The 25511-nt window shown below is 33.5% G+C and overlaps 3 protein-coding genes across 9 annotated transcripts; all 3 read left to right on the forward strand.

Annotated features, from left to right (window-relative positions):
* Nucleotides 1–4118: 4118 nt before the first annotated feature.
* LOC112507554 (aminotransferase ALD1, chloroplastic) lies at nucleotides 4119–8430 on the forward strand. The gene is made up of 10 exons (XM_025112193.1): nucleotides 4119–4255; nucleotides 4335–4360; nucleotides 4626–4699; nucleotides 4840–4956; nucleotides 5698–5760; nucleotides 6233–6337; nucleotides 6441–6491; nucleotides 6672–6992; nucleotides 7713–7919; nucleotides 8011–8430. Exons 1-10 carry the CDS (start codon nucleotides 4194–4196, stop codon nucleotides 8305–8307), a joined length of 1323 nt encoding a protein of 440 aa, XP_024967961.1. The 5' UTR covers nucleotides 4119–4193; the 3' UTR covers nucleotides 8308–8430.
* A 1546-nt stretch (nucleotides 8431–9976) lies between these two features.
* LOC112507535 (trimethylguanosine synthase-like) lies at nucleotides 9977–14327 on the forward strand. 7 transcript variants are annotated; one of them, XR_003068536.1, is made up of 8 exons: nucleotides 9980–10043; nucleotides 10145–10397; nucleotides 11479–11614; nucleotides 11825–11860; nucleotides 12238–12329; nucleotides 13455–13578; nucleotides 13659–14042; nucleotides 14175–14327. XR_003068536.1 is itself a non-coding variant. In XM_025112168.1 (8 exons), the coding sequence occupies exons 1-7, from the start codon at nucleotides 9989–9991 to the stop codon at nucleotides 13770–13772; spliced, it is 810 nt and encodes a 269-aa protein (XP_024967936.1). In that variant the 5' UTR covers nucleotides 9980–9988; the 3' UTR covers nucleotides 13773–13789; nucleotides 13914–14327. The 7 variants fall into 7 exon arrangements, 6 of the variants coding, with proteins under 6 accessions (XP_024967938.1, XP_024967936.1, XP_024967935.1 ...); XM_025112168.1 differs by having other exon boundaries at nucleotides 13659–13789; nucleotides 13914–14327; XM_025112167.1 differs by having other exon boundaries at nucleotides 13659–14327.
* A 2819-nt stretch (nucleotides 14328–17146) lies between these two features.
* On the forward strand, nucleotides 17147–19233 carry LOC112507621 (protein SODIUM POTASSIUM ROOT DEFECTIVE 3-like). Its single transcript, XM_025112270.1, has 3 exons — nucleotides 17147–17726; nucleotides 18739–18814; nucleotides 19023–19233. Exons 1-3 carry the CDS (start codon nucleotides 17403–17405, stop codon nucleotides 19145–19147), a joined length of 525 nt encoding a protein of 174 aa, XP_024968038.1. The 5' UTR covers nucleotides 17147–17402; the 3' UTR covers nucleotides 19148–19233.
* Nucleotides 19234–25511: the final 6278 nt, after the last annotated feature.

Raw genomic sequence — 25511 nt, forward strand, 5'->3', positions numbered from 1 at the left:
TTTTTTTAGTTTAAAAAATTACTGACAAAATATATTTTCGGATTTTTTTCACTATTTTACCACTTTATCGTTCAAAATATGAATGTTCATTGGGGTTTTTTCCGGATTTTTTTCACTATTTTACCACTTTATCGTTCAAAATATGAATGTTCATTGGGTTTTTTCCGGATTTTTTTTCACTATTTTACCACTTTATCGTTCAAAAGATGAATGTTCATTGGGGTTTTTCTGGATTTTTTTTCCACTATTTTACCACTTTAACTAGTTGTACAAGTCATAAGAATGTATCCAACATGTTTTATAACTAGTCATAACTAGTTATACAAGTCATAAGAATGTATCCAACATGTTTTATAAAAGTTCAAGAAGTTATTTAACATGTTTTGGATTGTTCAAGGACTTATTTGTTCCAAAAATTGTCCAAGGAGTTATTTAACATTTTTTGGAATGTCCAATGACTTATTTGTTCCAAAAATTGTCCAAGGAGTTATTTAACATTTTTTGAAATGTCCAAGGATTTATTTGTTTCAAAAAATTGTCCAAGAACTTATTTAATATGTTTTGGAATATTCAAGGACTTATTTATTCTAAAAAAAAAGTTCAAAGACTTAATCATTCCAAACAAGAAGTCTATTAATTTTTATTGTAATTTTTTTTTCCTTTCCTTTCCTTTGTTCAGAGGAAAAAGAAAAAAAGAATCTGATGAAGAAGATACCCGTCCCCACTTCATTACCCGATACGCCTCCCATCGTTTTGGTTATGAATGAATAGCTTTGATCACATTGATTTCCTCATAAACATGACAAAACGAGGCAAATTTGCGGTTCGTAAGGTGGTCCCGGTTGGCTGATTTTGGGGATGGATGGAGGAGGTAAAATGAAAAAGGAAAAAGAGAGGAAACTCATAATCGACAAGCTTCAAGGAAGGCAAATGCAGAAATTCTTTAAAATTGATGCGTCGCCATCACTTTCTGTTGGTGGGTCTTCTTCTACTAGCAACCAGAATTTTGGAATTGCACTTTTTGTTGGTTTTCTTTCCGTAGAAAATCGACCCACAATTGTTATCTGATCGTAGGGTATGCTTTGACTGAAGAACTCCCTCAATTTCCATATTCTGAATTAATTACTACTCTCACCGACATTATTTCAAAATAATGATGAATATTTTGTAATGGGGTTGTTAGGGTTTCGAATTGTTAGTTTCTGATGATTGACTCAATTAAACCCACAAAATAGATTGTCTTTTTGTATTCTAATCCTCTATTCTATCCAAAAGTACTAAAATAACATCTTATTTTTTTTCTTGTTCTGCACACCAAGTCGTGACATTTCACCAACGACCATTGACACCCATATATATATATATATATATATATATATATATATATATATATATGTATATATATGGTGTTTATTTTAGTTATGTGTCTAGTTTCACTCTTGTATGAGAATATAAATTGGCTCTTGTACGTGAATGTAGAGTTGAATTTGCTTGAATGATCTGGGTATGTTCCTGATTTAGTAGGTTTAATTATCAATAAGACCATGTATTGGACTTATTTGTGGCATTAATTAAAGAAGACACTTTCCATGAAACTCAATTGATGTGTTCTTTGTTGACATTTATCAAGATCAGTTTCTTGATCCATTTTTATATAGTTTTCCGTACTGGGTATATGAGATTATAATTTAATCTCATAGACTATGATTTCTTTGTTTAATTTATCGAATAGACTTTTACATTAACTTCACTTTAGTTGTTTTTTTTCCATGTCGACCATCTTTGCAATCTTGAACATTGAATACATAATCAGTTTTAGATTTTACATGTGCTAAGATCTAGTTTAGATTGTGTTCATGCCTAAGTTAATGTGGATTTTCTCAATTCTTGTTTGATTTCAATTTTGGGACAATTTGCATGCCATCTTTTTACCTTTTTATAGTAATATTTTTGCAGAAATTTGGAGTATTTAGTAGTAATATTGTTTGATCACATTTCATAGTGCTTTATTCTGTTTCTTTGGTTTACTATATTAAGCGCTTATTTAAGAAAATTTTATGGATATCAAATTGGAGAAATTTCACATGATTTTCACTGCTTCTTCATGGAAACATTCTGAAATTATATTGCAATATCAGATTAGTTATACCAAAATGTTCTAGAAATTTACTACGTGCATTGTGGGTTGAACAAGAAAAAGTTCTAACCGAGTTGCCATAACTGTTTTCAACCAAAATCGACTATTTTATCTGTGTATTTACACTATGAATTGTTTGTGTGGATTGATTTTTGGTTTGTTATGATCGAATACGTTTTTTTTTTTAATATTCATAGGCATTAAACCAATTCAAACACACCCGGTATGTCCTATACAGAAGTAGGGTATGGAGAATGGGATGTATACAAACCTGTCCTCTACCCCAAAGGACAGAGCATTCGTAGGCATTAAATCGTGTTATTCTACTACTAATCTCACAATCAACACACAAAAACAAAACCCCATAGAGAGTTTTCTTGATTGACATCTTTGAATACTCACAATGTAATTACTTTTCTATAAATTCTAGTTTTCAGTACATGAACAGATCAACATTTGATGGGTTTGACTATTCCCGCTAAACGTCAAAGGGACTTTTTAGTTGACTTAAAAGTTTGATTGGTCAAGCTTTTATTAATACTGGCATGTTGTCTTCCTTGTCCCCTATAGCCCTCAAGTCCTATTTGTTTTTGCCATTTAACATTTTCCTTTTGTGGTTTCATTTAGAAAGTGTCCCAATAATTAAAATGTGATTGATTTGTAGGTCTCAAAGTTTGTCAAACCACTACTGAGCCATCTTATTTTGTTCGTTAATAATATTGTAAATGGGCATGGTGTGTAACACTTTGATTTTACTTGTTTTGCCTTTTGGGTTCATAACTTTACATTATGGTTTTAAATTATCTGTTTTGACCCATGGATATGGAAGTAATTTGAGTCAATGTAAATATATAGATATGAATATGATCTTGGAGAAACTTAAAAAATTTACACTCTTTCATGGCAATATAATTCCAGAAATTACAATGGAAATCAGGTGAGATTATGCAGAAGTTTTCTTGAAATTTAGCACCTCTAATGTGGGTTTAATATGAGAAAATTAAGCAAGTTGCAAGAAAAAGCACTTGCCTTTAATGGTTAAAAAACCTTGACTTTTCAACAAAGAGATGATCTTCGATCCTATAGAATATGTATGCAGCCAGATCTCAGTCTTGGCAAACTGTGGCTGGTGCACTGCTTAATATGTAATAAGATATGCCTGGAATGTAGGAAATTGCTTATGACTTTCCAACACAAAGAATTTTCTTCATCCTGTGGAATTCAGTATGCTGCTAGGTTACTGCTTAGTATGTCATAAGATTGGCTCCGAATGGATGAAATTGCCCTTGACTTTTCAACATGAATTCCTTCATCCTGTGGCATTCAGCATGCCTCTAGATTACTGCTTGTATGTAATGGCACTTGCCGTGGATGGAGGAAACTTCCCTCGACTTTCCAACATGAAGATTATGCGTCTTTTCTTAAAGTTTTGTCTGTTTGGATGATGAACTTCCGTGAGAGATATAGGTGCTACTCATCGACACCAACTTAAATTTCCATTTTGTCGTGTATCGTGTGAGAGAAATTAAGATGTGATATTCTGGCCCCCTTTAATTGATGTGATTGTGAAATAGAGGATGTTAGTAAGTGGTGTAAGCAAACAGAGTTGAAGTTGAAGTTCTTGATTTACTGATTTGCGAAGTCCCTTCCTTTTTTGGTGGGAGAATATTTGAGCAGGAAGGTGGTATTTTTTAGTAGAACGAATTTGCATGCATTCATTGAATCACGATTTGGAAAAATCAAAAGGTCAGATGGTGACATCAAGGAAGCATGGAAAAATTTGATGAAGATATGATAACAATTTGTCCAACCGTTGTGTGAAACTGTTAGTTGAACTTGAACGTATGTTTGCAACCAAGATTGACTATTTTATTATAAAATTCCACGTATCACCCTCTTGACATATTACATCATTATTCTATTGTACTACAAGCCCACACCATTAATGTGTATATAAAGACATCAAATCTTGTTGAGTTGCACCACTCACCTCACCATCAACACATAACACAAAAACTTAAAGAGTGTTCTTAGAGCTAAAATTCTTGATAGCATCATGTCTATGTTTTCGACTTGCAATTTCATTCCTCACACAATCTTGTTGCAATCTAGAGCCAGGTAAAGGTGAAGCTTTTCTATATTTTCATATGACATTCTCAAAATTTCCTGACATTGTGTTTTGCTTATCGGTGTGCAGTTTGGCAACACCAAATGAGAGACTAGGTATGCATACATGATACAACCCGTGTTTCATTTTCGGGCTACCTTTCTTTTTGCACACTTTTTGTAAGTTAGGGGCCTTCACATAAACAACCGCTCTACTCTTTGAGGTAGTGGTCAGGTTTGCGTCCATCTCACCCTCCCATACCCCATCTCTAAGTGGAATATATTGGGCTCTTTTGGTTTGGGTATACAACCCGTGTTCATTTTTAACTCTACCCTCCCCCAATGGTTTTTTGACTTGTGGCAATGTTACAATCGTGTGCAGCCACTGTTCGTTGCACTAAAGTTGTCCGTAATGTGAACTTGGAGAAGTTGCGCCACAACTATTTGTTTCCTGAGGTTACTTGAGCTTATACTTAATTTGCAGCATTTCAACTTCAGTTACGCGTAGCATAACACACACACACATATACATATATATGTACATAGATATTGACATACTATATTTCAACTAAGGCTCCAAGTTATTGCAATTATAGATAGAAGCAAGGGAGCTTGAACATATGAAGAAGTACCCTGATGCAAACATCATAAGGCTCGGGATTGGTGATACCACTGAGCCAATTCCCGATATCATAACTTCAAACATGGCTGAGGTAACGTGATTCACTTATGCTTCTTTCTTTTTTCACCCCTGTTCTTTTATTTTCTGTTGATATTTTTGAGTGGGAATATGAATCAGGTCCTAAAGCTATTTTTCTTGAGTTCAACTTCAAACCATAGTATAGCGAGTTTCTTAGAAAAGCTCGAGGGATTAAAAATCAACCATCTTCTGATCTTACTTCGCTTCAAGTCCCCTAATTGATGAAAAACTCTACAAATTTTCAGTGGATTTATATTATTATATGTACTCATTCAACAAAAACAAACGTATAGTTCATCCATTAGATAGGAACTACAAACAATTTCCGTTTCAGATGTCTCATGAAATTGCAACTTTTGCTTTTTGGTAAATTTTTTAGTTGAAATTACTTATTTGTCCATTGTTATCATTACCAAAAGTCGGTGATATGGATTTGGTGAGTTGGATGTGGCGCCTGTTCAGACTCTTGTTATAAAAGAGCCATACATTTTGTTTTGAGGTACTGCTGAAAATTCACGAGATAAATAAGAAAATCCTAGCAACAAATTAAAAAAATGCTGTGTATTTGTTTCGTTTCCTGCATTTTGCTGTCAGCTTGTGTATGGTATTGTTGATCCTAACGTTTGGGTCCACAATATTCCCTCATCTTTCTTTTTTGTTAAAGGCATTCCTCTTCGACAATATTCCCTTTATCTTTTTAACTGTAGAAGGTTTATGTCATTTGACTAATATTTTAGTGATTTGTATACTGAAGTATGCACTGGCTCTTTCAACACGCAAAGGATACAAAGGTTACGGTGCTGAGCAAGGGAACAAGGTACGGTGATTGTCTCAGCAAAAGTAAGAGCATCCATAATGGAGCTTTTTGGTCACCTAAGATTGTGAAAAAAGCTCTTCACCAAAAAATTCACCTTTTTTGCTTGTTACAAGCTGGTTTTTCGCTTGTGGGTCCCATTTTTTTTGTTGGGAGGAAAATTCCACTATCGCTGATGCTCCAAAGAGCACCTCCAATGGAGTTTTTTTGGAGAGCTTTTTGGCTATTTGGACGTGTAAAAAAGTGACCAACAAGAAAAACCTGCTTTTTTGCTTGCGCAGTTACAAGTTTTCACCAAGCTTTTTTTTTTGGTTGTGGGTCCCAGTTTTTTGGAAAAAATTAGAATAAAAAACTCCGATGAAAAAGTCCACCATCATGGATGCTGTAATTTCTTTGTACAACCAAGACATGATTTGTAAAAGGATCCACTCCTTTTACCTTTGGATCAACGTTTAACAACACATTAAATTTACAGGCTTTAAGGAAAGCAATTGCAGAGTCATTTTACAAAGGTTTAGGTGTAAAAGATGCAGAAGTTTTTGTATCAGATGGGTCACAGTGTGATATATCTCGCCTTCAGGTTGGTTTTTTTCTTTATTTCTTGGAAAATTAATTGTTTTAAAACATTTATAATTGAAAAGATAATAAATTGATGCACTTTTTTCTTGAATATCTGAACGCAGCTGCTTCTGGGATCGAGTGTTTCAGTTGCTGTGCAGGATCCTAATTTCCCGGTATGGTTTGTGTAAATAAATGGACTGTTTGATTGTAAATTATAAATGATTTGCTTTTAATTGGCAACATTTTCTTAATTTTGTCAAAGGGTATCAGACATTTGATCAATGGTCAAACACTTAAATCAGATGTGCATGGTCATTGTTACCCTTAAAAGTTTTATGTTTTGAACTTAGCAGGCGTATATGGATTCAAGCGTTATAATCGGGCAGGCAGGAGACTTCTTAGACGAAACATTAAAATACCAAAACATCGAGTATATGACATGTGGGCCGCACAATAACTTCTTTCCCGAGTTGTCAACCACATCAAGAACTGACATCATCTTCTTTTGCTCTCCGAATAATCCTACTGGTCATGCAGCCTCCCGAGAACAGTTGACGCAGCTCGTGGAGTTTGCTAGAAAGAATGGATCGATTATTGTGTATGATTCTGCATATTCTGTTTATATAACGGATGGAAGTCCCAGATCCATCTATGAAATTCCTGGTGCAAGAGAGGTAAACATCCTTCCTTCAAGGCTTTGACTTTGGCAGTCAAACATGGTTTTTTTTCTGATTCGAAATTAGTATGGATGTTTTTGCGGAATTAACACCCGACATCTTTCTTCTCGTAGTTCTGGATATGAAATTTTCTGTAGTTATCGAATTCTCTTTAGAATTTCAAGAGTTTCTACAAAGATTCAAGTTGAAATTTTTTCCATTTGACCTCAAAAAGTCAACCTAATTTTTTCTTTCATTTTTCCTCTTGACAAAGGCCATGCTTGGCAACCATAAGCTAGCTTATTTGTTGAGCTTATTGAAAAAACCCTGTTTGATTAATCATAAGCTTCAGGGGATTTTTTTTCACAAATTTCCAATTATGCTCCTTATATTTTTTCAACTAATTCTTCAACATGCTCTTTTAGGTCATTTTACATTGATATCTAAGCTTATCAGCTTGTTTTTACCAAACATGACTAGTTTGTGAGCTAGCAGGTAGCTTCTCGTCCAACATAACTAGCTTTAGCACCGGCAGTTGGTTTATCAGCTAGTTTGCCAAACATAGCCAAAGAGTGCGGATTGTTTTCCAAACATGATTGGTTTATAAAGTAGCTTGTCAGCTAACAACTAACTTACTAACCAATGGCTACTTGGCTAGCTTATCAGTCAATAGCTTTATCTGCTAGTTTATGAGTTTTTTTCCTTTTGTTTTCCAATTAACCTTTGTACCATGTGCAGTGTGCTATTGAAATTTCATCCTTCTCCAAGATTGCTGGGTTCACTGGCGTTCGTTTAGGCTGGACCGTGGTCCCTGACGAACTATATTACGCAAATAAGGTTCCCGTGATAAATGACTTTGACCGCATCGTGTGCACCTGCTTCAATGGTGCTTCAAGCATTGCCCAAGCCGGTGGGCTCGCATGTCTCTCCCCAGATGGCTTCAAGGTCTGCTTATATTTCCAACACAATTAGAGATAAAGAAACATTTTCGCGTTTTTCTAACTGTTATTTTTTGTCATTCTGAAACCGGATTCAGGCAGTGATGTCGGTGGTGGAGTACTACATGGAAAATGCAAAGATCTTGGTGGAAACGTTTAGTTCACTAGGTCTAGTCGTATATGGCGGTGTAAACGCACCATACGTTTGGGTGCATTTTCCAGGATCAAGATCATGGGATATATTCTCGGAGATTTTGAAGAAAGCCCATATAATCACGGTTCCAGGAAGCGGGTTTGGACCGGGGGGCGAAGGGTATATAAGGGTTACTGCTTTTGGGCAGAGAGAAAACATATTGGAAGCCTCAAAAAGGTTGAGAACCATTTATCTTAGCTGAAGAAGAAGGAAGACCAAGGGGGTGATTGAATACATAGTGTAATAAGTAATAAAATGAGTCATGTTTGAATGTGTCAATAAGATCATTTGTGTTTGCAACTTTATCTATACTAATCTTATAAGATGTTTAGGGAAGTTTTTAAAAACTCTTAAATTTTTATTAATATAATACTAGTTATGTATTCGCGCAATGCGCAGTGAATTTTAACTGGTTTTATTAGAGAAGATTTAACGATGATATAAGTTACACTTGGTCTTTATATATTAATACAGTTTGATTAAATAACAGTTATGGTTTCAATTACAGTCTATCGATGAAAAAAAATTGTATAACAGTTTAAAATCCAACATATTTAAACGACTTCACAAATGTGTTCGATTTACACCAAGAACAAAGAATCAAGAAATCGAGAGTTCTAGAGCAATTGAATTAGAGATGAATGAAAGAACTTTTAATAACTCGTAGTGAATATCGGTTTGAATCTCACCTTGGGGATGGTGGGAGAAAACATAGAGGTATGAGAAGGTGAAGAAATGAGTGAAAGATATCAAAAGTATCTTGAGAACATGAAAAGAAAATGTAATAATGTGCATTGGTAACTTGGACTATATGTTATTTTAAATGTAGATTAAGAGATTTTAAGATTGAATGCATAAAGTAGTAGTATTTAATGCATTATGAGTTGTTTTTAAGAGTTTGTGCATAAATGTATAGCACTTTGTGCATTAAAAATTGTTTTTAAGACTTTTGATAAATCTGGTTTATAAGATACTATAAATTATTGAATTATAAGTATATATCACAAATACATTAGAAGTGATGGTTTGTTGAGATTTTTTGATTAAAAACATGTTTTATATGGATGGATCAACAAAAGCTGTAACAGATTTTAAGTACAAACCAAACGAGTCCAATATATTTCATCTGGAGGAAGGATGCAAAAGGAATGTATGTAGATTTGACAGTACAAAGTAGAGTTGTTTGACTTCCGACTTGCGAAAATTTATTTTTATAAATTTTTTATAAATTTTTTTATATATATAATAGATCGTGTATATGTTAGTCACAAAACCCTGTTCCTAGTCTGCCACTTTAATCATGCGTCTTCAATAACTATTATGGCATTAATTTGATAATATTTAAAATTATCACAGTTAACTTTTATCTGATTTCATATGACATCAGAAAGGTCTAAAACGGTTACGCCTAACTAACCTCAACTGCTCATTCCATGTCTTTCTTGGACTATCCCTCCTTGTATCCCCCTCGAGAGTAACGATATACAAAAAAATTGAACACTTTGGTTTCAAAACGTCATAATTAAAAGTACTTATTAACTTATTATAAATCAGAAGAGTTTAATTTCTCCAAAAACTTCTTATTACCGGTTTGGTACCGGTATAAGTTGTTTATCTAAATACTCAAAAATGCTTATTATCGATATCACACCATAATAAGTCAATAAATTATTTTTATAAGCAATTCCAAACACCACTAGGTATTTGATTCTTTTGGTAAATCTAGAAAATATGGTGAAATGGGCTAAACCAATCAAGATTTAAGGCCCTTTTTAAAAGTTGAAGCCCATTATATAAAAGCTCCCATGGGCCTCTTCTACATTCTAACTTCCTCGAGTTCTGACTCTGCGACATAGCTGAACCTGAACTCCATAGATTTCGAAATGACAAGAGCAAGTCGTCGATCAAAGAAGCGAAGAAAAATTATCAAACGGAAGGGTAAGAGTTCATTTCAATTTCAAAATCATCTCAAAACTGTGTTTGATTTTCAGCCTTTTCTTGTTAGTGTGTGGGTAATTTGTTTGCATTTATGTTACCAGTAAATATTAGGGGGAAATGGAAAGCTAGTAAAGAATCACAAGCTATTATTAGTCCAAAGGTTGTGAAGTACTGGCGACAACGGTACAGTTTGTTTTCGAGGTACGATGAAGGTATCAAAATGGACGAAGAAGGATGGTTCTCCGTAACGCCAGAGGAAATTGCAGTCCGTCACGCCCAGCGGTGTGTTGCCGGTGGAGTCGTTGTAGATTGCTTTGCTGGTATGGGTGGCAATTCCATTCAATTTGCTGCATTGTAAGTACCATGTTGGTGTATTATATAAAGAACCATACAACTGGTGTGATTTCTACAATAATGGATGTGGTCCGAAATATAGCCTCCATGGCGAGTGACATCCATTTACGCATTTCCATTCTTGAAGAGTGAGTGTGACCATGACGTTCTTTGCTGGACAGAATGTGAAGCATGCAATATTTGTCACACTCTCATTCAGAAAACAAACATTGATACTTATACTTGCTAAAACTTGTAGATGACGATCATAAGACATAAATTGTTGAGAGAACACATAAATTTTGTATCTGTGAAGTTGCACAAGAAACATTTAACTTTTAACATTTTTTATAGATGCATCACGTTTATTTATAAATAGCCAAACTCATCTTTTCACGAACAAGGAAAAAGTTAGTGAAGCTTCATCTCCTGATGATCAGATGATGCATCTTGAACCCTTAATGAGCCAATGGTCCAAAAGCTCTTATTTGAGATCACATGATATGTTGTCAGATGTATTTCAAATAACATAATTATATATTGAACTTAGGCCACAGGGAAAAAAATGGGTTTGAATATTGAACTCAATGATAGACAATTCCATTTCCATCCTTGTGTTTGAATCCCCTTTGAGGTTATTGGTTGATGAATTCTATGCTCCTCAGAAGAAATGGTAGGAAATCTGTGTTAATGGGTTTAAACTTATATACATAAGCATAAGGAAACTAGATGTTATGTGGTCACATGTTTATCATCAATTTAACAACCACCATAACCATGGGCATGCCTGTCGTGTCACTTAGGTATGCTCATGCATACCCAAGAACACATTTTCTAGCGTAAAAATATAACTGTAGTTTCATGCCCTGATTTTTTTTGTTATGGTAGTGCATATTCTAATTGAAAATCTTGATCCGCCACTGTCCATAGTAATATTATAATATATTAAAATTTTCATGTGCTATATTTGTCCCAAAACAATAAGCCTTTTGCTTATGGAGTCCAAAGGCAAAGACTTGTTTAACTTATGAATTATGATGTAGAGAATGATAGTAATTTGTTTTACCATTTATACTCGTTTTTGCTTGTTTGTACTCTGTAGGGGCTATCATGTTGTTGCCATAGATATTGACCCTCAAAAGGTTGAAATGGCATCAAACAATGCAAAGATCTATGGTGTGGACAATTATATTGATTTCATCGTGGCAGACTTTCTTCAAGTAGCACCATCCCTAAAGGTATTATTGGTGATTTGGTTCTTACTGATTCTTAGTAATTCATGAAGAGGAGACTGATGCTGTCTGTATTTAGCACCACTAGATTGATTAACTCTCAACGATGAAATTGTTCTCCCCAACACTAGTGCACAAACCATTTGGTCACTTAGATTCTGTTGCTTGCTCTTGAAAATTTGGAATTCCATATTTGATTGCATGTTCCCATGCCAGAAACAATTTTGGTCACCTCAAATGCCAGTATACAAGGTAGTTATGTTTTTTTTTACTTCAGTTAAAGCTTTCCTTTGTACTTCATCACCCCAGCACCCCTGTTTCATTTAAAGTGGCATGCATTTTTTTGGAAGGGTGTCCCAGGCTATGCCTAGACTAATCCTGGCAAAACCACTAAACCACAACCCTTGTGGTTGTGCCGTTGTGGTATACATTTTTTATGAATGTATTTGTGTCTCTTTATCTTTCCATAAAAGAATTAGCTTTTAGGGAAGATAAATAGTTGCATTTGGATTATATCTAGGTAGAGCCTTACCTTTTACATGTTTCCGCTGTGATAATAATGTGAGATTTTGATTATTATAATTTGTTATGTTCTCTGAAACTGAATCATGATTCATATTTCTGTTCAGGGCAATGTAGCATTTCTTTCACCACCATGGGGAGGTCCATCATATAAGATGGCAGATAATTTCACTCTTGACCTACTGAAGCCTGTAGATGGGTATGCCATTATTTTCTTTTTATTGTTTAGAAGTGAGGTAAAATTAAAGACATGAGTAAGCAGAGTTTTGAGCAAGTCAAAAGAGGAATACTGTGCATCAAATTATGGGTCACAATCATGCAGGAATATTTATAAATTGCACATTACTTAGAACCTTAAGAGAAACAGTTTCAACTAGTCTAATGATGTCAGAGCATTCATTGAGGTCTAGTGTAGTGTGCTTCAGCTTAATTTGCTCGCCGATTCATTTTGTATGTTGTATCTGTAGGAATATGGAGTGGTTGCTAATAGCAAATATATGTATGTTCCTTCTCATGCCTGGGGGTATAAAATATTTTTTTTCTCTGTTGCATGTCAAATTGATACTCTTCATATTTCACTACTTAATAGTTTCTAATTTATACCTTGCAAGGCCTAAACTTTGCATGTTTATAGCTTGCATCTTCAAAAAATTTAGATAGATACATTGTTTTGCTTCAAAAGGGCATCTACTTTTGCATGTCAATTATCTGTACCATAATCTCTCAGGATGTTGTTCGCCTTTTGCCACATTTCATGGATTTTTACAAGTTTAAGCTTTTAACTATTGCATTAGCTGAAAAGCAAGTTTTAGTGTTGACTATGCAATCAGAAATGGCCTCTAAACACTAAACCCCTATTCACTTTGCATCTCCTTACTCAGAAGAATAATACATTCAAACTGATCCATGCCATCTTTAATGGACAGTGGCCAATATCTTAACTGAAAAGGGTTTCCCAGAATTGTTGGGTTTGAAAATTATACTAGAAACTTTAGTGGTTTTTGTATAGTGAAATATGATGAAGTTTACAGGCAAATGGCTAATTATTTCAACTTAAGATGTATCTTAGATGCATCTGGACAGCTATTAATGACTGTGACACACTGTCAAACTTTGTTTGCAGTTGTCTCGATTTATTTGAACATGTTAAAAGTCCTAAGCAATAACACTCTTTTTGGGAGGGGGATTTTTAATAGCGTCGTATTCAGGTTTTCCATTTTTGTTCTTCTAAATAAATCAAATTTCTATACAAATTATGTAGCTGGACTCATGAGCTTCAAATAATAATCATCATCATGCATGCTAAATTGCACTTTATATGCAGGTACACATTGTTTCAAGTAGCTCAAACAATAACTCCTAACATCATTATGTTTTTGCCTCGAAATGTGGATGTTTGTCAAGTGGAAGAACTCTCTTGGCTGTCTTCTCCTCCTTTAAATGTCGAGGTTATATCTTCTAACTGCGGTTTTGACTGGTTGTTATTTTTACTTTGCCGTTTTAAATATAACTGGTTCAATGATTGCAGATTGAAGAAAACTATGTGCAGGGCTATTTAAAGGGCATGACTGCTTATTTTGGTAATACTGCATATTGGGGCGTAACTGAAGAAACAACTTCACATAACATCCATGAGGTTTAAGGTTGATTCACCATCAGGTGTCTGCAGATGGTTCATGCCTTACTGGTCCCTTACATAATGCATCAGTGGGCAACACAAATTTACTGGGTTCTTTATCTAAATGACTTACAAGTGCTTTTTAAATTCATGACCTTCTGACAGGTTTCTAGGCATTCTTGTGTATGGAAGTGACATTCTCAAACCTGTCATAAAGTCATTTAACCAAAGGACCCCATTTTATTCGGACTCTGAGTGCCTTGTCTTTGGATGAGATCCATACATCTGTTATTGGTATTGTAGAGCTCATTCTATGTACATTAATTAGATTGAAAAAAGAGGTTGTATTATTGGAGAACAGGCTTTTGGTAACCTAGTTTAGAATATGTTAAACCTTCATCGTTGTGCTTATACTTTTTGTGGCAGGTCTTAATATTGTTGAAAGTTCAAATTTCAATGAAGCCCGAGAAAGTTACTCCTCTGACCAAGAATTTCCTTCTGGGCTGCAGCACAGTGAGCTTGCTAGGTAAACATATGTACCATTTGTGTGCGATTGCCTCTGCAATTAGCGACTGTAATTTTTCAACAGTAGAAAATTAGGTCAAGTATAAAAGTATGCAACCGATAAAAGTATGCAACCATGCTCACCAGCTCATTTCAATAGTAGTATCATATGTATGATCTTTTCTTTTAAAGATTACTTTTTTAAAATGGCCTCCTTTATGTTTCAAATTGTACCCATACCCAAGAAGTCAACATGTGACACCTTGTCCTTAAACTTTTACCTGATTGATCCTAGGAATTAATAATCTCAGAGGAAAAATTGTTAAATTTTTTGGTAGATAGGGATCACATAAAAAAACTTCATTCGTAAAACCTGACCCGTTGACCCTTTTGCCAAATAGTTCATGGGAGAAAATTGAGTTACCCATCGACACATTCTTTTCATATTTATAGGGGATAGGTCCACTGATCCTCCAACAAAAAGGTTGGCTGTAAAATAGAGTTGATTATATTCCCATTTCTTGATAATCGATTCCTGTTCAAGATCCATTGATGCAGATAACTGGCTTCATTATGCATAGTCTTTTATCCCAAACTAGTTCAGGATCTATGCTGATATTGCTGTCACCATCTTGTCATAATTCATGTTTATCCTAGATGTCAAATATTCTGCTATACAGAGGGTGGGGTGTTTGGGATTGCTTATCTGAAACAACTTATGTTTTTCTATAAAAGTCCTTATCAACTTATTATAAGTTACAATGATTTAACTTCTTCAAAAACTCTTTATTATCGGTTTGGCACCGTTATAAACTGTTTATCCAAACACTGAAAAGTGCTTATTACCAGTGTCACACTGGAATAAGTTAATAAGTTGTTTTTATAAGCAATCCCAAACACCCCTTGAAACTTTTTACCGATTATTTTATTTACTTAAACTTTAGAAAGACTTTGGTTCTAATGAATTGATGATAAAACTAAATTTACTGTTTGTTAAGGAAGCATTTAAAGAGAAAGGGGGAAGTAGGTATAGTTGACACGGGTGGTGGATGGTATTGCCATAATGAAAAAGAACACGGAGGCAGTGGCCATGATAGTGAATGCCAGAGGTTTGTCTGGTCCCCTTAAGCCATCAAACTCACATTATGATTCTGGGGTGGACCATGTTTAGTTCTACTTATTTGTTTTCTTCTACAAAGAGTATAATGGACCCCCTTTTAGTTCAACGGTATCCCTCGATTCTCAGAGCAACTTTTATCATATACAGACGGGCCTGATTCACCATTCCCATCCTCGATTCTCCTACCCCGTCCCTGCCAAGCAATCGAACCCCTCATTCCTTTGGAATATAGGCTCTTCCATGCCGTACAAAGAAACTCAAATAAGCTATTGTTAATGTATGATAGTCTAATTCATGATTTTTCAATGATCAACTAACATGTTTAACTAATGTTTACTTGCAACTTAGTGAGCTTAATAGTTTGGGCGGCTTATTCGTTCAGTCATACAGGTTTTATTTCTATATGGCTTAATCTTAAGCCATTATGCCAAAATGACTATATGGAATAAGCCAAGACCCCTCACTTGTCCCCTTTAAACCACCTCAAACAAATAAATACCAGAAATGCCCTAGAATTAATCCAACTCTCTCTCTTTACCTCCCTCAAACCCATCAGTTCCTCGTCCTACAGACAGACAAATGTATTCGGACCGGACAACTTAACACATACAGGACTTGATGGAAAATTTTAAACAACCCCTAACTTAGAGGCCTCACCCAGGACCGTTTATGGCTCGACTGTCCGGGATCTTGTTACAAGCTTTATGGTCTTTAGAGGCCCGGGCTAGGACTGGTTATATATAGGATCGACTCTTCAAAAAAGATTTGTAAGTTTTTATAAGTTATAATACAAGTTTTTCAAGATTTTCTCAAGTAAATGTATTATTTAAAGTGTATTTCAATGCCAAATCTTAATATTCGTAATGCATAGTTGCATACTATTTTTCTGTAAAAAAGATTCAAATCTTTTTTAAACCGGGCCATGCCTGGGACAAGATTTGGGGCCAGCCCAATGAGACCAGGGCCGGTTACCGGGCCTAGAATCAATCCTAAGATTTAGGTCGGGAACCGGGTCCGATTTTGGCGATCTCTATTCCTAACCCCGGACCTGAGGCCCGAGTTATGCATGGAATCCCAGCCCTGGCTGGAGGGGTAACCGAGTGCGAGTAGCCACCTGGGTCTAGTGAGACCACCATCCTGTAGACAAACATGACCTCATACTTGATGAAAAATGCCCATTAGGCTACCATATGTCCCATTTTCTTCCTTGGGCATTCTTCTCGGTTTATAAAATTGCACTGGATGCAATAATAGTTGCCCTGCCTGGGAACAGAAGCTTGTGGTTATAGGGCTGCTTTCCTGTTCAAGTTGAGTCAACACGAGTAAGACAAAACGAGTCAACTCAGTCTGATCTGAAACAAGTACCAATTCATGGGATCCCAGACACTAGGTCCAGCCCCGTAGAGACAAAAACCAGTTATAATTGGGGATTTTAAAGATAGGTCAAACTTCATTGTACTATTAAAGGTGAAAGCCTGAGAGAATCAGGAACAGTAGTACTGTCAGGAATCTATTTACCTTAACTGTCTTATTTTCTTTAATGCTTCTAATCTCCAGTAACTGTCTTCCCACCACCAGTTTTAAATTTGCACCCACTCAATTAAACAGACAATTGTACAGTAAAACCCTAGCTACTTGTATATGTATTTTATCTTGTAACTTTTCTCCATTCTGATATATCAAATTTTAGGTCTTCTTTGGAATGCTTAGCTTTCCAGGCTCTTAATTCTTTCATTTTCAATGTGGGTATAACGTCCTACTCGTATGCTCCAACTTGCTTTACATTTTGTGTGGTGATCAGGCTTCTTGAATTTGAACTGTTCACTTTCTTGGGCCAAACTGACATCATTATCGATATTCCATATAGGCATGCAATAAATTTTCAAGAAAGTAGACACTTTCCGGTAGATAAACATTTGCTGCATTCAATTAAAATATGGCTGGTGTAACACTGACATGCCGGTAATTCTGTGTATATATTTACCATTTCTCACACAAGGTTGTCTTTGTGTTGTGTGTGTGTTTCAACCATGAACAAGAAAGCAAGTAAGAAGATGAGGGGATTCATGTGTCAGTCACTTGAGTTAACAACATCTTGCATGACACCCGATTGCCGGTCCGTGATTTTATCACGTAGGTCAACTGACCGGAATTTGGTAGAACGTGCAAGGTTGTTGAGTAACACCAAATACATTCGGCTTGCAGAGCGTCGTGGCTTTGTTGTTCCAGCGAGTAGGAGACCATCGTCGGGCAGTGACAGCATCATTTCATCTTCTGTGGGACGGGATCGTCATGATTGTGTGAAGTTGGACCAAAATGCCCTCCCCTCATCGTCTGCCAACCAAGTCTTTCAGGTATGTTGTTTGTATGTTTTGTTGGTTCATTTTGGTGTTGCTCTAAAGTGAGATCAAAGCCTATACACAATTAATACACCAACTTAGATTAATTCTAGAACACAACAAATTCTAGAACACAACTTAGATTATCTAAGGAGAGTTAGGTATTCTTCCGGAATGAATTAGAGGTCTTGGGTTCAGACCCACATGCCCATAGGACGTGGTTTACCTCACCATGATGGTCGTGAGACCAATACAGTTGGGGCACTCCAGATGGTGGTGTCATACCGTTTTACCGATTGAGTTTATTATTATTCTAGGTTCTCAATCATTGACAACGAAAATCATTTGCATCCGTAGTTGGGCTTCTCTAGTTGACCCATTTGGGGTTGTTTCTTAACTTTGAAATAAGATAGCCTCATAGATACATGGTGGTTTATCATACTCAACAATTTATAAAATTAAACCGAAGAAAACACTGTTTAGTAGTTGAGTGATAAGTCATTAAGTCGATCAAACGAAAATAAGACAGATCCTAAAGTTATCCCCATTAACAATTTAACAACTTGAGGGGTTAGCTTACATACAATAAGTAATGGTCGAGGTTTTGGAGCAAATGTCACTAGTTCAGGTCCCTTCATCGAAGATTTTCCTAACGGTTGTTATGTAATTCGGTTCGACAACAGAATTATTTACTTTCTTGCCACGTTATTTTTTTCACGTGAGACTAAAGGTTTTTCGTGAGACCCGTAAGACCAATTCTCAACCCTTGGATTAGATCTACAATATGAACATTCGTAATCACAAAATTGCCATGAGATTTCTTAATAATCACAAAATTGTCACCGTACAACTTTAGACCATTAGATCATTAGTTTATAAAGTTGATCAATGAACATAAATTGATCTTACGGGTCTCATGAAAAACCATTGGTCATATATATATATATATATATAGATGGGTTTGTTTATAAAAAAAAGATAGGAGTTGTAGTCGAGTGACAAAAAGAATGTGTGTTGTTGTTGATAGGTTGTGGTGATGAGGGTCTCCATCCACTGTCAAGGGTGTGCTGGTAAGGTCAAGAAACATTTATCCAAAATGGAAGGTACTACTTAATATATTACTTACTTACTTCTTCTTCATAAATTAAAGTTTAAAAAATTAAATCAAAATCAAAATTTAAATGCAATCATTTTTTTATATGGAATTGATTTTTATAAATTATTATTTGATAATGTAAATTACCAATTTGCTCTTAAAAAATAAATTTCTTGTGTTTCTACTTTTACTTGAAAATTGAAAATTAATTACAGGAGTGACGTCGTATAGCGTAGATCTCGAAAGCAAGAGGGTAACAGTGATGGGACACGTGTCACCAGTGGCTGTGTTGGAAAGTATATCGAAGGTGAAAAAGGCTGAATTCTGGCCTCCTTTGTAACAAAAAGAATTAACTGTTGTGCTGTTTCTTTCTCATGACATTCAATTTGGATCACAGTATTTTATTTTATCAATTCTATTTTTAAATTAAGCTTTTTTCTCTTAACATGATTCAAATAGTAACCTAAAGTGTCGTTTACCAAACGCTTATCCGGGTAAGTGTTACATAAAAGTTAACACTATGATTTATTTTGATGCACAATATTTTAGTACATCAAAACATATCAAATGCAACAATTTACTAGGTAAGCACTTATCTGGGTAACAGTCATTATTCTCACTTACCGGGTAAGACTCTCCATCATTCTCATCGCTCTTACCCGGTAAGATTTTTGGCCCTTCCTTCTCATCTTCATCCGATAAAAAAATTTATCTGATAAGCAATTTCTAAGTAAATGTTAAGTAAACGACCCCTAAGTATAACAATCTCAACAATTTACACCAAATCCAAGATGGTAGGTGCAACAAATACCAGTAGCGTGTTTTGATGCTAGCGTTCTTTGCAACTTTGCATTATGTCTCCAAAACCCAAAAAACGTACTAAAATTAAGGAATTGTAAAGTATTATAATAGGGTTTTGCCTTAATTGGTTCGTTTTTCTTTACTTTTTTCCGTTAATCTAGTAATAGATAGACCAAGTTCCCAACAAATTTTTCTTATTTTCCTTTAGTTGATCAAACTCTCTCCTTTTCGGCTCCCGTCCAGAACTCAAAACATATCTAAACATACAGTGTCGCTAATTTTTCTTTTCACTCCCACCACCAAACCTATGGCCTAAATTCTTGACAATGTGTGTGGAATTCTCCTCAATCTTTTCAACGATGAAGCTGACTTTAAGGGGTTAACTCAATTGATGATAAAAGTTTGGACCTTTGGGGCTCCATTTTCATAGGTCACTAGTCCGAGTCCCTCCAATGCCATTAGAGATTTTTATGTGTGTTTTCCAAGACCTTATGAGATCAATTGAGGTATGTAGAAGTTGACCAGCTAGCACAAACACTCACCATCAGCCAAAAAATAATTTATGACGGTCCAATATGATTGTAAAAAAAATGACTTTATATCATAAAACAAAATTCCATTTATTAAAATATTGCTTTTTTAAAATTGAAAGTGTTATTTTAAATAAATAATTTCAAATTACCAATTAAAATATAGAAATGGCAGACATTGTCATAAGGTTTTCAGATATTGTTATCAAAATACTAAATACGTTAGGGAAAAGTACAATAAAAATCAATGGACTTTTTTGTTTGAAATGATTAAGTCATTGGATTTTTTTTTTTGGAACAAATAAGTTCTTGGACATTCCAAAACATGTTAAATAAGTCTTTGGACAATTTTTGGAACAAATAAGTCCTTGGACATTCCAAAATATGTTAAATAAGTCTTTGGACAATTTTTGGAACAAATAAGTCCTTGGACATTCCAAAAAATGTTAAATAACTCCTTGGACAATTTTTGGAACAAATAAGTCCTTGGACATTCCAAAAAATGTTAAATAACTCCTTGGACAATTTTTGGAACAAATAAGTCATTGAACAATCCAAAACATATTAAATAACTTCTTGAACTTTTATAAAACATGTTGGATACATTCTTATGACTTGTACAACTAGTTAAAGTGGTAAAATAGTGAAAAAAATCCGAAAAAATATTTTGTCAGTGATTTTTTAAACTGAAAAAAATTTATAAAATATATTATTTTTAATTAAAATAAATTTCACCAGTAATCTTTTTAAATCTTTTTTTAATTTAAAAAATCACATACATGATATATATATTTTTAATTAAAATAAATTTAATAATAATTATTTTTTTTTGTTTAAAAAATCATTGACAAAATATATTTTAATTTTAATTAAAATAAAYTTTATCAAAAATCTTTTTTAAATGTAATTATTTTTTTGTAAATGTAATTATTTTTTTGTTAATGTAAGTACTTTTTTGTTATATTTGTTTAATTTTATGGATCTAAATATTTTTGGTTCAAAAAATATTTAGGGGCTTAATCGTTTAAAATATGAATGTTCATTGAGTTTTTTTCGGGATTTTTTTCACTATTTTACCACTTTAACTAGTTGTACAAGTCATAAGAATGTATCCAACATGTTTTATAAAAGTTCAAGAAGTTATTTAACATCTTTTGGATTGTTCAATGACTTATTTGTTCCAAAAATTGTCCAAGGAGTTATTTAACATTTTTTGGAATGTCCAAGGACTTATTTGTTCCAAAAATTGTCCAAGGAGTTATTTAACATTTTTTGGAATGTCCAAGGACTTATTTGTTCCAAAAATTGTCCAAGAACTTATTTAACATATTTTGGAATGTCCAAGGACTTATTTGTTCCAAAAAATTGTCCAATGACTTATTTAACATGTTTTGGAATGTCCAAGGACTTATTTGTTCCAAAAAATTGTCCAATGACTTATTTAACATGTTTTGAAATGTCCAAGGACTTATTTGTTCAAAAAAAAAGTCTAAGGACTTAATCATTCCAAACAAAAAAGTCCATTGGTTTTTATTGTACTTTTCCCAATACATTAAGCAATCTTAATCGTCTATTTTAAGATAATAAAATCGTTTTTTTATTTCATATAAGTTGACAAAAAGTTGTTGTTTTCGCATTTTTATGAAAACTAAACATGTGCTAAGAAAGCTTATGTTATTGTTAAATATAGGCATGGCAACAGGGCGGGGATGGGGCGGATTTTGTAATCCCCGGCCCCGGTTTGTAGTAACATCCCCCGGCCCCGATACCCAGCGGGTACGGGGATTAATATCTCGTCCCCGGTCAAACCTCTATCAATCTCCGGTAAATCCCCAGTTAAACCCATGAAGAATATCCCTTAGTTTGATTCTACCGTTCAGGTCGGGTGAATCGGGTTTCCTACTGGGTCGAGACAAATCACAATCCCTAGTTAAATAAGCTATTTTTAATATATAGGTAATTTTAACATGAATTTTTAATTATTTATTATGAAATTTTTATTTTTAAAAGACACCTACAACTCGAAAAATGTTTAGTTCATATTCAATAATATGAAACCATTTTTTAAATGTAGTTTTTCAAAAAAATATTTATATTTTATATAATTAAATATTTTAATTTTTATTATTTTCCCACGACACTTTTGATGTATGCATTTATTTTGGATAAGGCCGATGACTATTTTCATTTTTTATCCTTAGGGTTGTTTAAAATTGTTTGTAAAAATAATTTATTGATTTATTTCAATGTGGTATATGTAATAAGCATTTTTAAGTATTTGGATAAACAACTTATATCGGTGTTAAATCGATAATAAAAAGTTTTTGAAGAAGTTAAACTCTTCTGATTATAAGTGTTTTTGTAAAAAAACATAAGTTGTTTTAAATAAACAATCTCAAACACCCCCTTAATAATGCGTTTTTTTATCATTATTTTTTTCAAAAAAATTACTCAATAATTTGTTTTTATTTTATGTATAATACCTAATCAAAATTAAATAAACATACGTTTGAAATCAACTAAAACAACATTTTAATACGAAATTATTTATACGAGTAAATGTTTGACATGTCATGTTTTCTATCATACTTCCCCCAGATTGTTGATAGAAAACTAAATTATATACGCTTGTCGTACTTATCTACTTTAAAATACCTTTGTTAAATTAGTAAACAGTCGCATATTATTTCTATGTTTTTATAGTACTATATTCATGAATTGGAATTTGGAACTGTTAATTAATATTAAAATTTATAGAAAGAGTGTATATTTTTGGTCGAAAAATTGTGTTTTTTTTTATCCTAAACTTGTCTCTTCCACAGATGTCGTTGGAATAGTTACCGTTAGGCATGCCATGTGCCCCACATATAAGGGGCATTTTGGTCTTTTACTTAAGCTCTTTATTTTTCCTTTAAGAATAAATAAACTAATGTAATATACTATTTAGAAAAATGTTTAAAAAATAAAAAGTAATCCATTTACAAATCTTATCTCTTTTCGCGATGGATCTTGAAACCCTAAATCAACTATTTTCTCCATCAACAAATCAACACTGCCACCAGAGCGATTCTGTTCACCACCACCACCACCGTGAAAAAACCCCTACCAGTAACACCACCATCAGCACCTTCACCTTCACTTTCCTCTCTGTCCCATTTTCGACGATCCCACCAAATCATGGATTTTAAAAGTTTTTGTTAAATATTTTATAATATAGTATAAATATGTGGGGATGATATTCATTATTAATTTCATCATCGAGTAAAAACCCACAACTATGAAATGCAAAATTAAGTTAAAATAATACTAGTGATTTATTTCATATTAGTTGTAATTCATCTTCCTCGGTTGCTTCTTCCACACCAGTCCCATTTTCCATACAGTTTGGTTGTTATCTCTTGAAGGAAAGTAGTAGATTAGGTGAAAGCAAATGAAAAGTTGTATGGTGGAAACATATCATGTGTTGGAAACATTTTGATTGCATATCATGAGTTATATTTGATATAGATTCTCCATGGAAATAACCAGAATGACATGATGCCTGATGATTTTTTAACAAGTTCATGGTGGTGTCCGTAACTCCCATCCCTATGCTTCAGAAGCTCAAAGGATATGTCAGCCATGGAAACATGAGAGTTAGAGCCAAGCTGCTATTTCAATATCTCATTTTGGTGTATTGTTTTGTTGTTTCACATAAATAATTGCTCTGTTTTTGGGGTAGAAGTCAGTTTAGTTTGATTTAATCTAACTTGTGATATGAATTTTAGGAAGTGGAAGAGATGAGAGACTACAGATTGGTTTCGTTAGTAAAAATGTCATCTGAATTGTTGAAAGATAGACTCCCTGAAGCACGACAGGCGGCTCGAAATATCGTGTTGTTAATTTACGGTGCGGTTAAGGAGGAGGAAGATGCGAGCAAAGAAGAGGGAAGCAGCAGGAGAAATGGCAAAACTTGTTGCGTCTCAATAGAGCTTTTTGTTTTTTGGTTTTATGTGTGGTGATTCATAGTAGGGAAAGACCATCATCATGCTGATAAAGATGGCCTTGTTTAGTTTTTGCAAACTGCCTCTCTTATCTGTAAAGAGGGGTTTGTTCTTTAGGAAAACTAGTTTCATCTGTTTCACAAAGAAAGTTTATCAATTTATTCATCTTATTATTGGTTTGATACCTCTCTTTTTCTAACTCTTTTCTCCTATATATGTGTATTTAGCAAGTATAGCTTATGAATATATTGTGAATACTAACTAAAACAAAACTAAATCTAAGCCTACCACTTGTGAACATCACGTGAACATATTATTTATAGTGTGTTCACAATATGTTCACCTTGTATACACATTTAGTTTTGCCTGTATATGTTACGAAGAGAGAAAAGAGGAGAGGAAATAGATATTTATGGAATTTTAATGTATTGAAAAATGCATTAATTAATAATATTAGGTGTCTATTTAGCAAGTAGAGAGATGTGTATTTAGCAAGTACAGGAATGTCTATTAGTTATTTATAATTATTTGTACTATGTTATAAAATATTTGACAAAAACTTTTAAAAACTATTTTTTATTACTGTTTATTGATGCATATTACTTAAATTCGAGATTACAAGTAATTTTGTGTAAGTACAACTTATTATGGCTCAATTTTTAAGTTCGTGTAACTAACTGTAGATAAACATAATCAAATACAGAATAAACATTCATTTTAAATATAGAAAATCTAAAATATAATTGAGATAATCATTGAGTTCTAACAGAATGTTTAATTATTATCTTTATAAAAAAATATTGTTAAACTAAATTAAATTAAAGAAGTTACACCAAAAAATGAGAACTATTAAATAGTTAATTTGATAATAATATCTATTTATTTTCTCAAAATTTTATGCTATCTTCAAATTTATATTTCATTCAAAAATAAAACATTATCGATTTCTTAAAACCACATAAAATCACATTATATCGATAAAGATAGAACAAAAACTAAACATTAAAATAAAGATTTATCTCGTTGCATTGTACGAATACTCTTCTAATTTTACCTAACACATTTTGAAAATATATCAACTTTTAAATTATTTTATATCTAAAAGTCAAATATATACTTTTAAATATGAATTAATTTTGTGATTTAGAAATAAAAGATTTATAAGCTTTTGATAGCTACATTGTCTACTTATCATTATTATCCTCTTAACATCACTTATCATCGTTTTTACTAAAAAATTAAAGTGTTTTATATTATTAATTTATTTATCTATACTATATTATAAAGCATTTGACTAAAACTCTTAAAAACTCTTAAACTCTTAAACTCTTAAAACTCTTAAACTCGTTCATCCCTAAACAATTTCATCCCTATCCGATTTCATCCTATA

This window comes from Cynara cardunculus (assembly GCF_001531365.2).
Source record: "Cynara cardunculus var. scolymus isolate 2C chromosome LG 2, CcrdV1, whole genome shotgun sequence".
Taxonomy (NCBI): domain Eukaryota; kingdom Viridiplantae; phylum Streptophyta; class Magnoliopsida; order Asterales; family Asteraceae; genus Cynara; species Cynara cardunculus.

Bases quoted from the DNA above. Each gene is read 5' to 3' on its own strand.
- LOC112507554 (XM_025112193.1), top strand. From the start codon at position 4,194: ATGTCTATGTTTTCGACTTGCAATTTCATTCCTCACACAATCTTGTTG. The intron at 6,338-6,440 runs GTTGGTTTTTTT...ATCTGAACGCAG, and splicing joins GTGATATATCTCGCCTTCAG to CTGCTTCTGGGATCGAGTGT. The intron at 7,920-8,010 runs GTCTGCTTATAT...AACCGGATTCAG, and splicing joins TCTCCCCAGATGGCTTCAAG to GCAGTGATGTCGGTGGTGGA.
- LOC112507535 (XM_025112167.1), top strand. From the start codon at position 9,989: ATGACAAGAGCAAGTCGTCGATCAAAGAAGCGAAGAAAAATTATCAAA. The intron at 10,398-11,478 runs GTAAGTACCATG...TGTACTCTGTAG, and splicing joins TCCATTCAATTTGCTGCATT to GGGCTATCATGTTGTTGCCA. The intron at 11,861-12,237 runs GTAGTTATGTTT...ATTTCTGTTCAG, and splicing joins CTCAAATGCCAGTATACAAG to GGCAATGTAGCATTTCTTTC.
- LOC112507621 (XM_025112270.1), top strand. From the start codon at position 17,403: ATGAACAAGAAAGCAAGTAAGAAGATGAGGGGATTCATGTGTCAGTCA. The intron at 17,727-18,738 runs GTATGTTGTTTG...TGTTGTTGATAG, and splicing joins CTGCCAACCAAGTCTTTCAG to GTTGTGGTGATGAGGGTCTC. The intron at 18,815-19,022 runs GTACTACTTAAT...AATTAATTACAG, and splicing joins ACATTTATCCAAAATGGAAG to GAGTGACGTCGTATAGCGTA.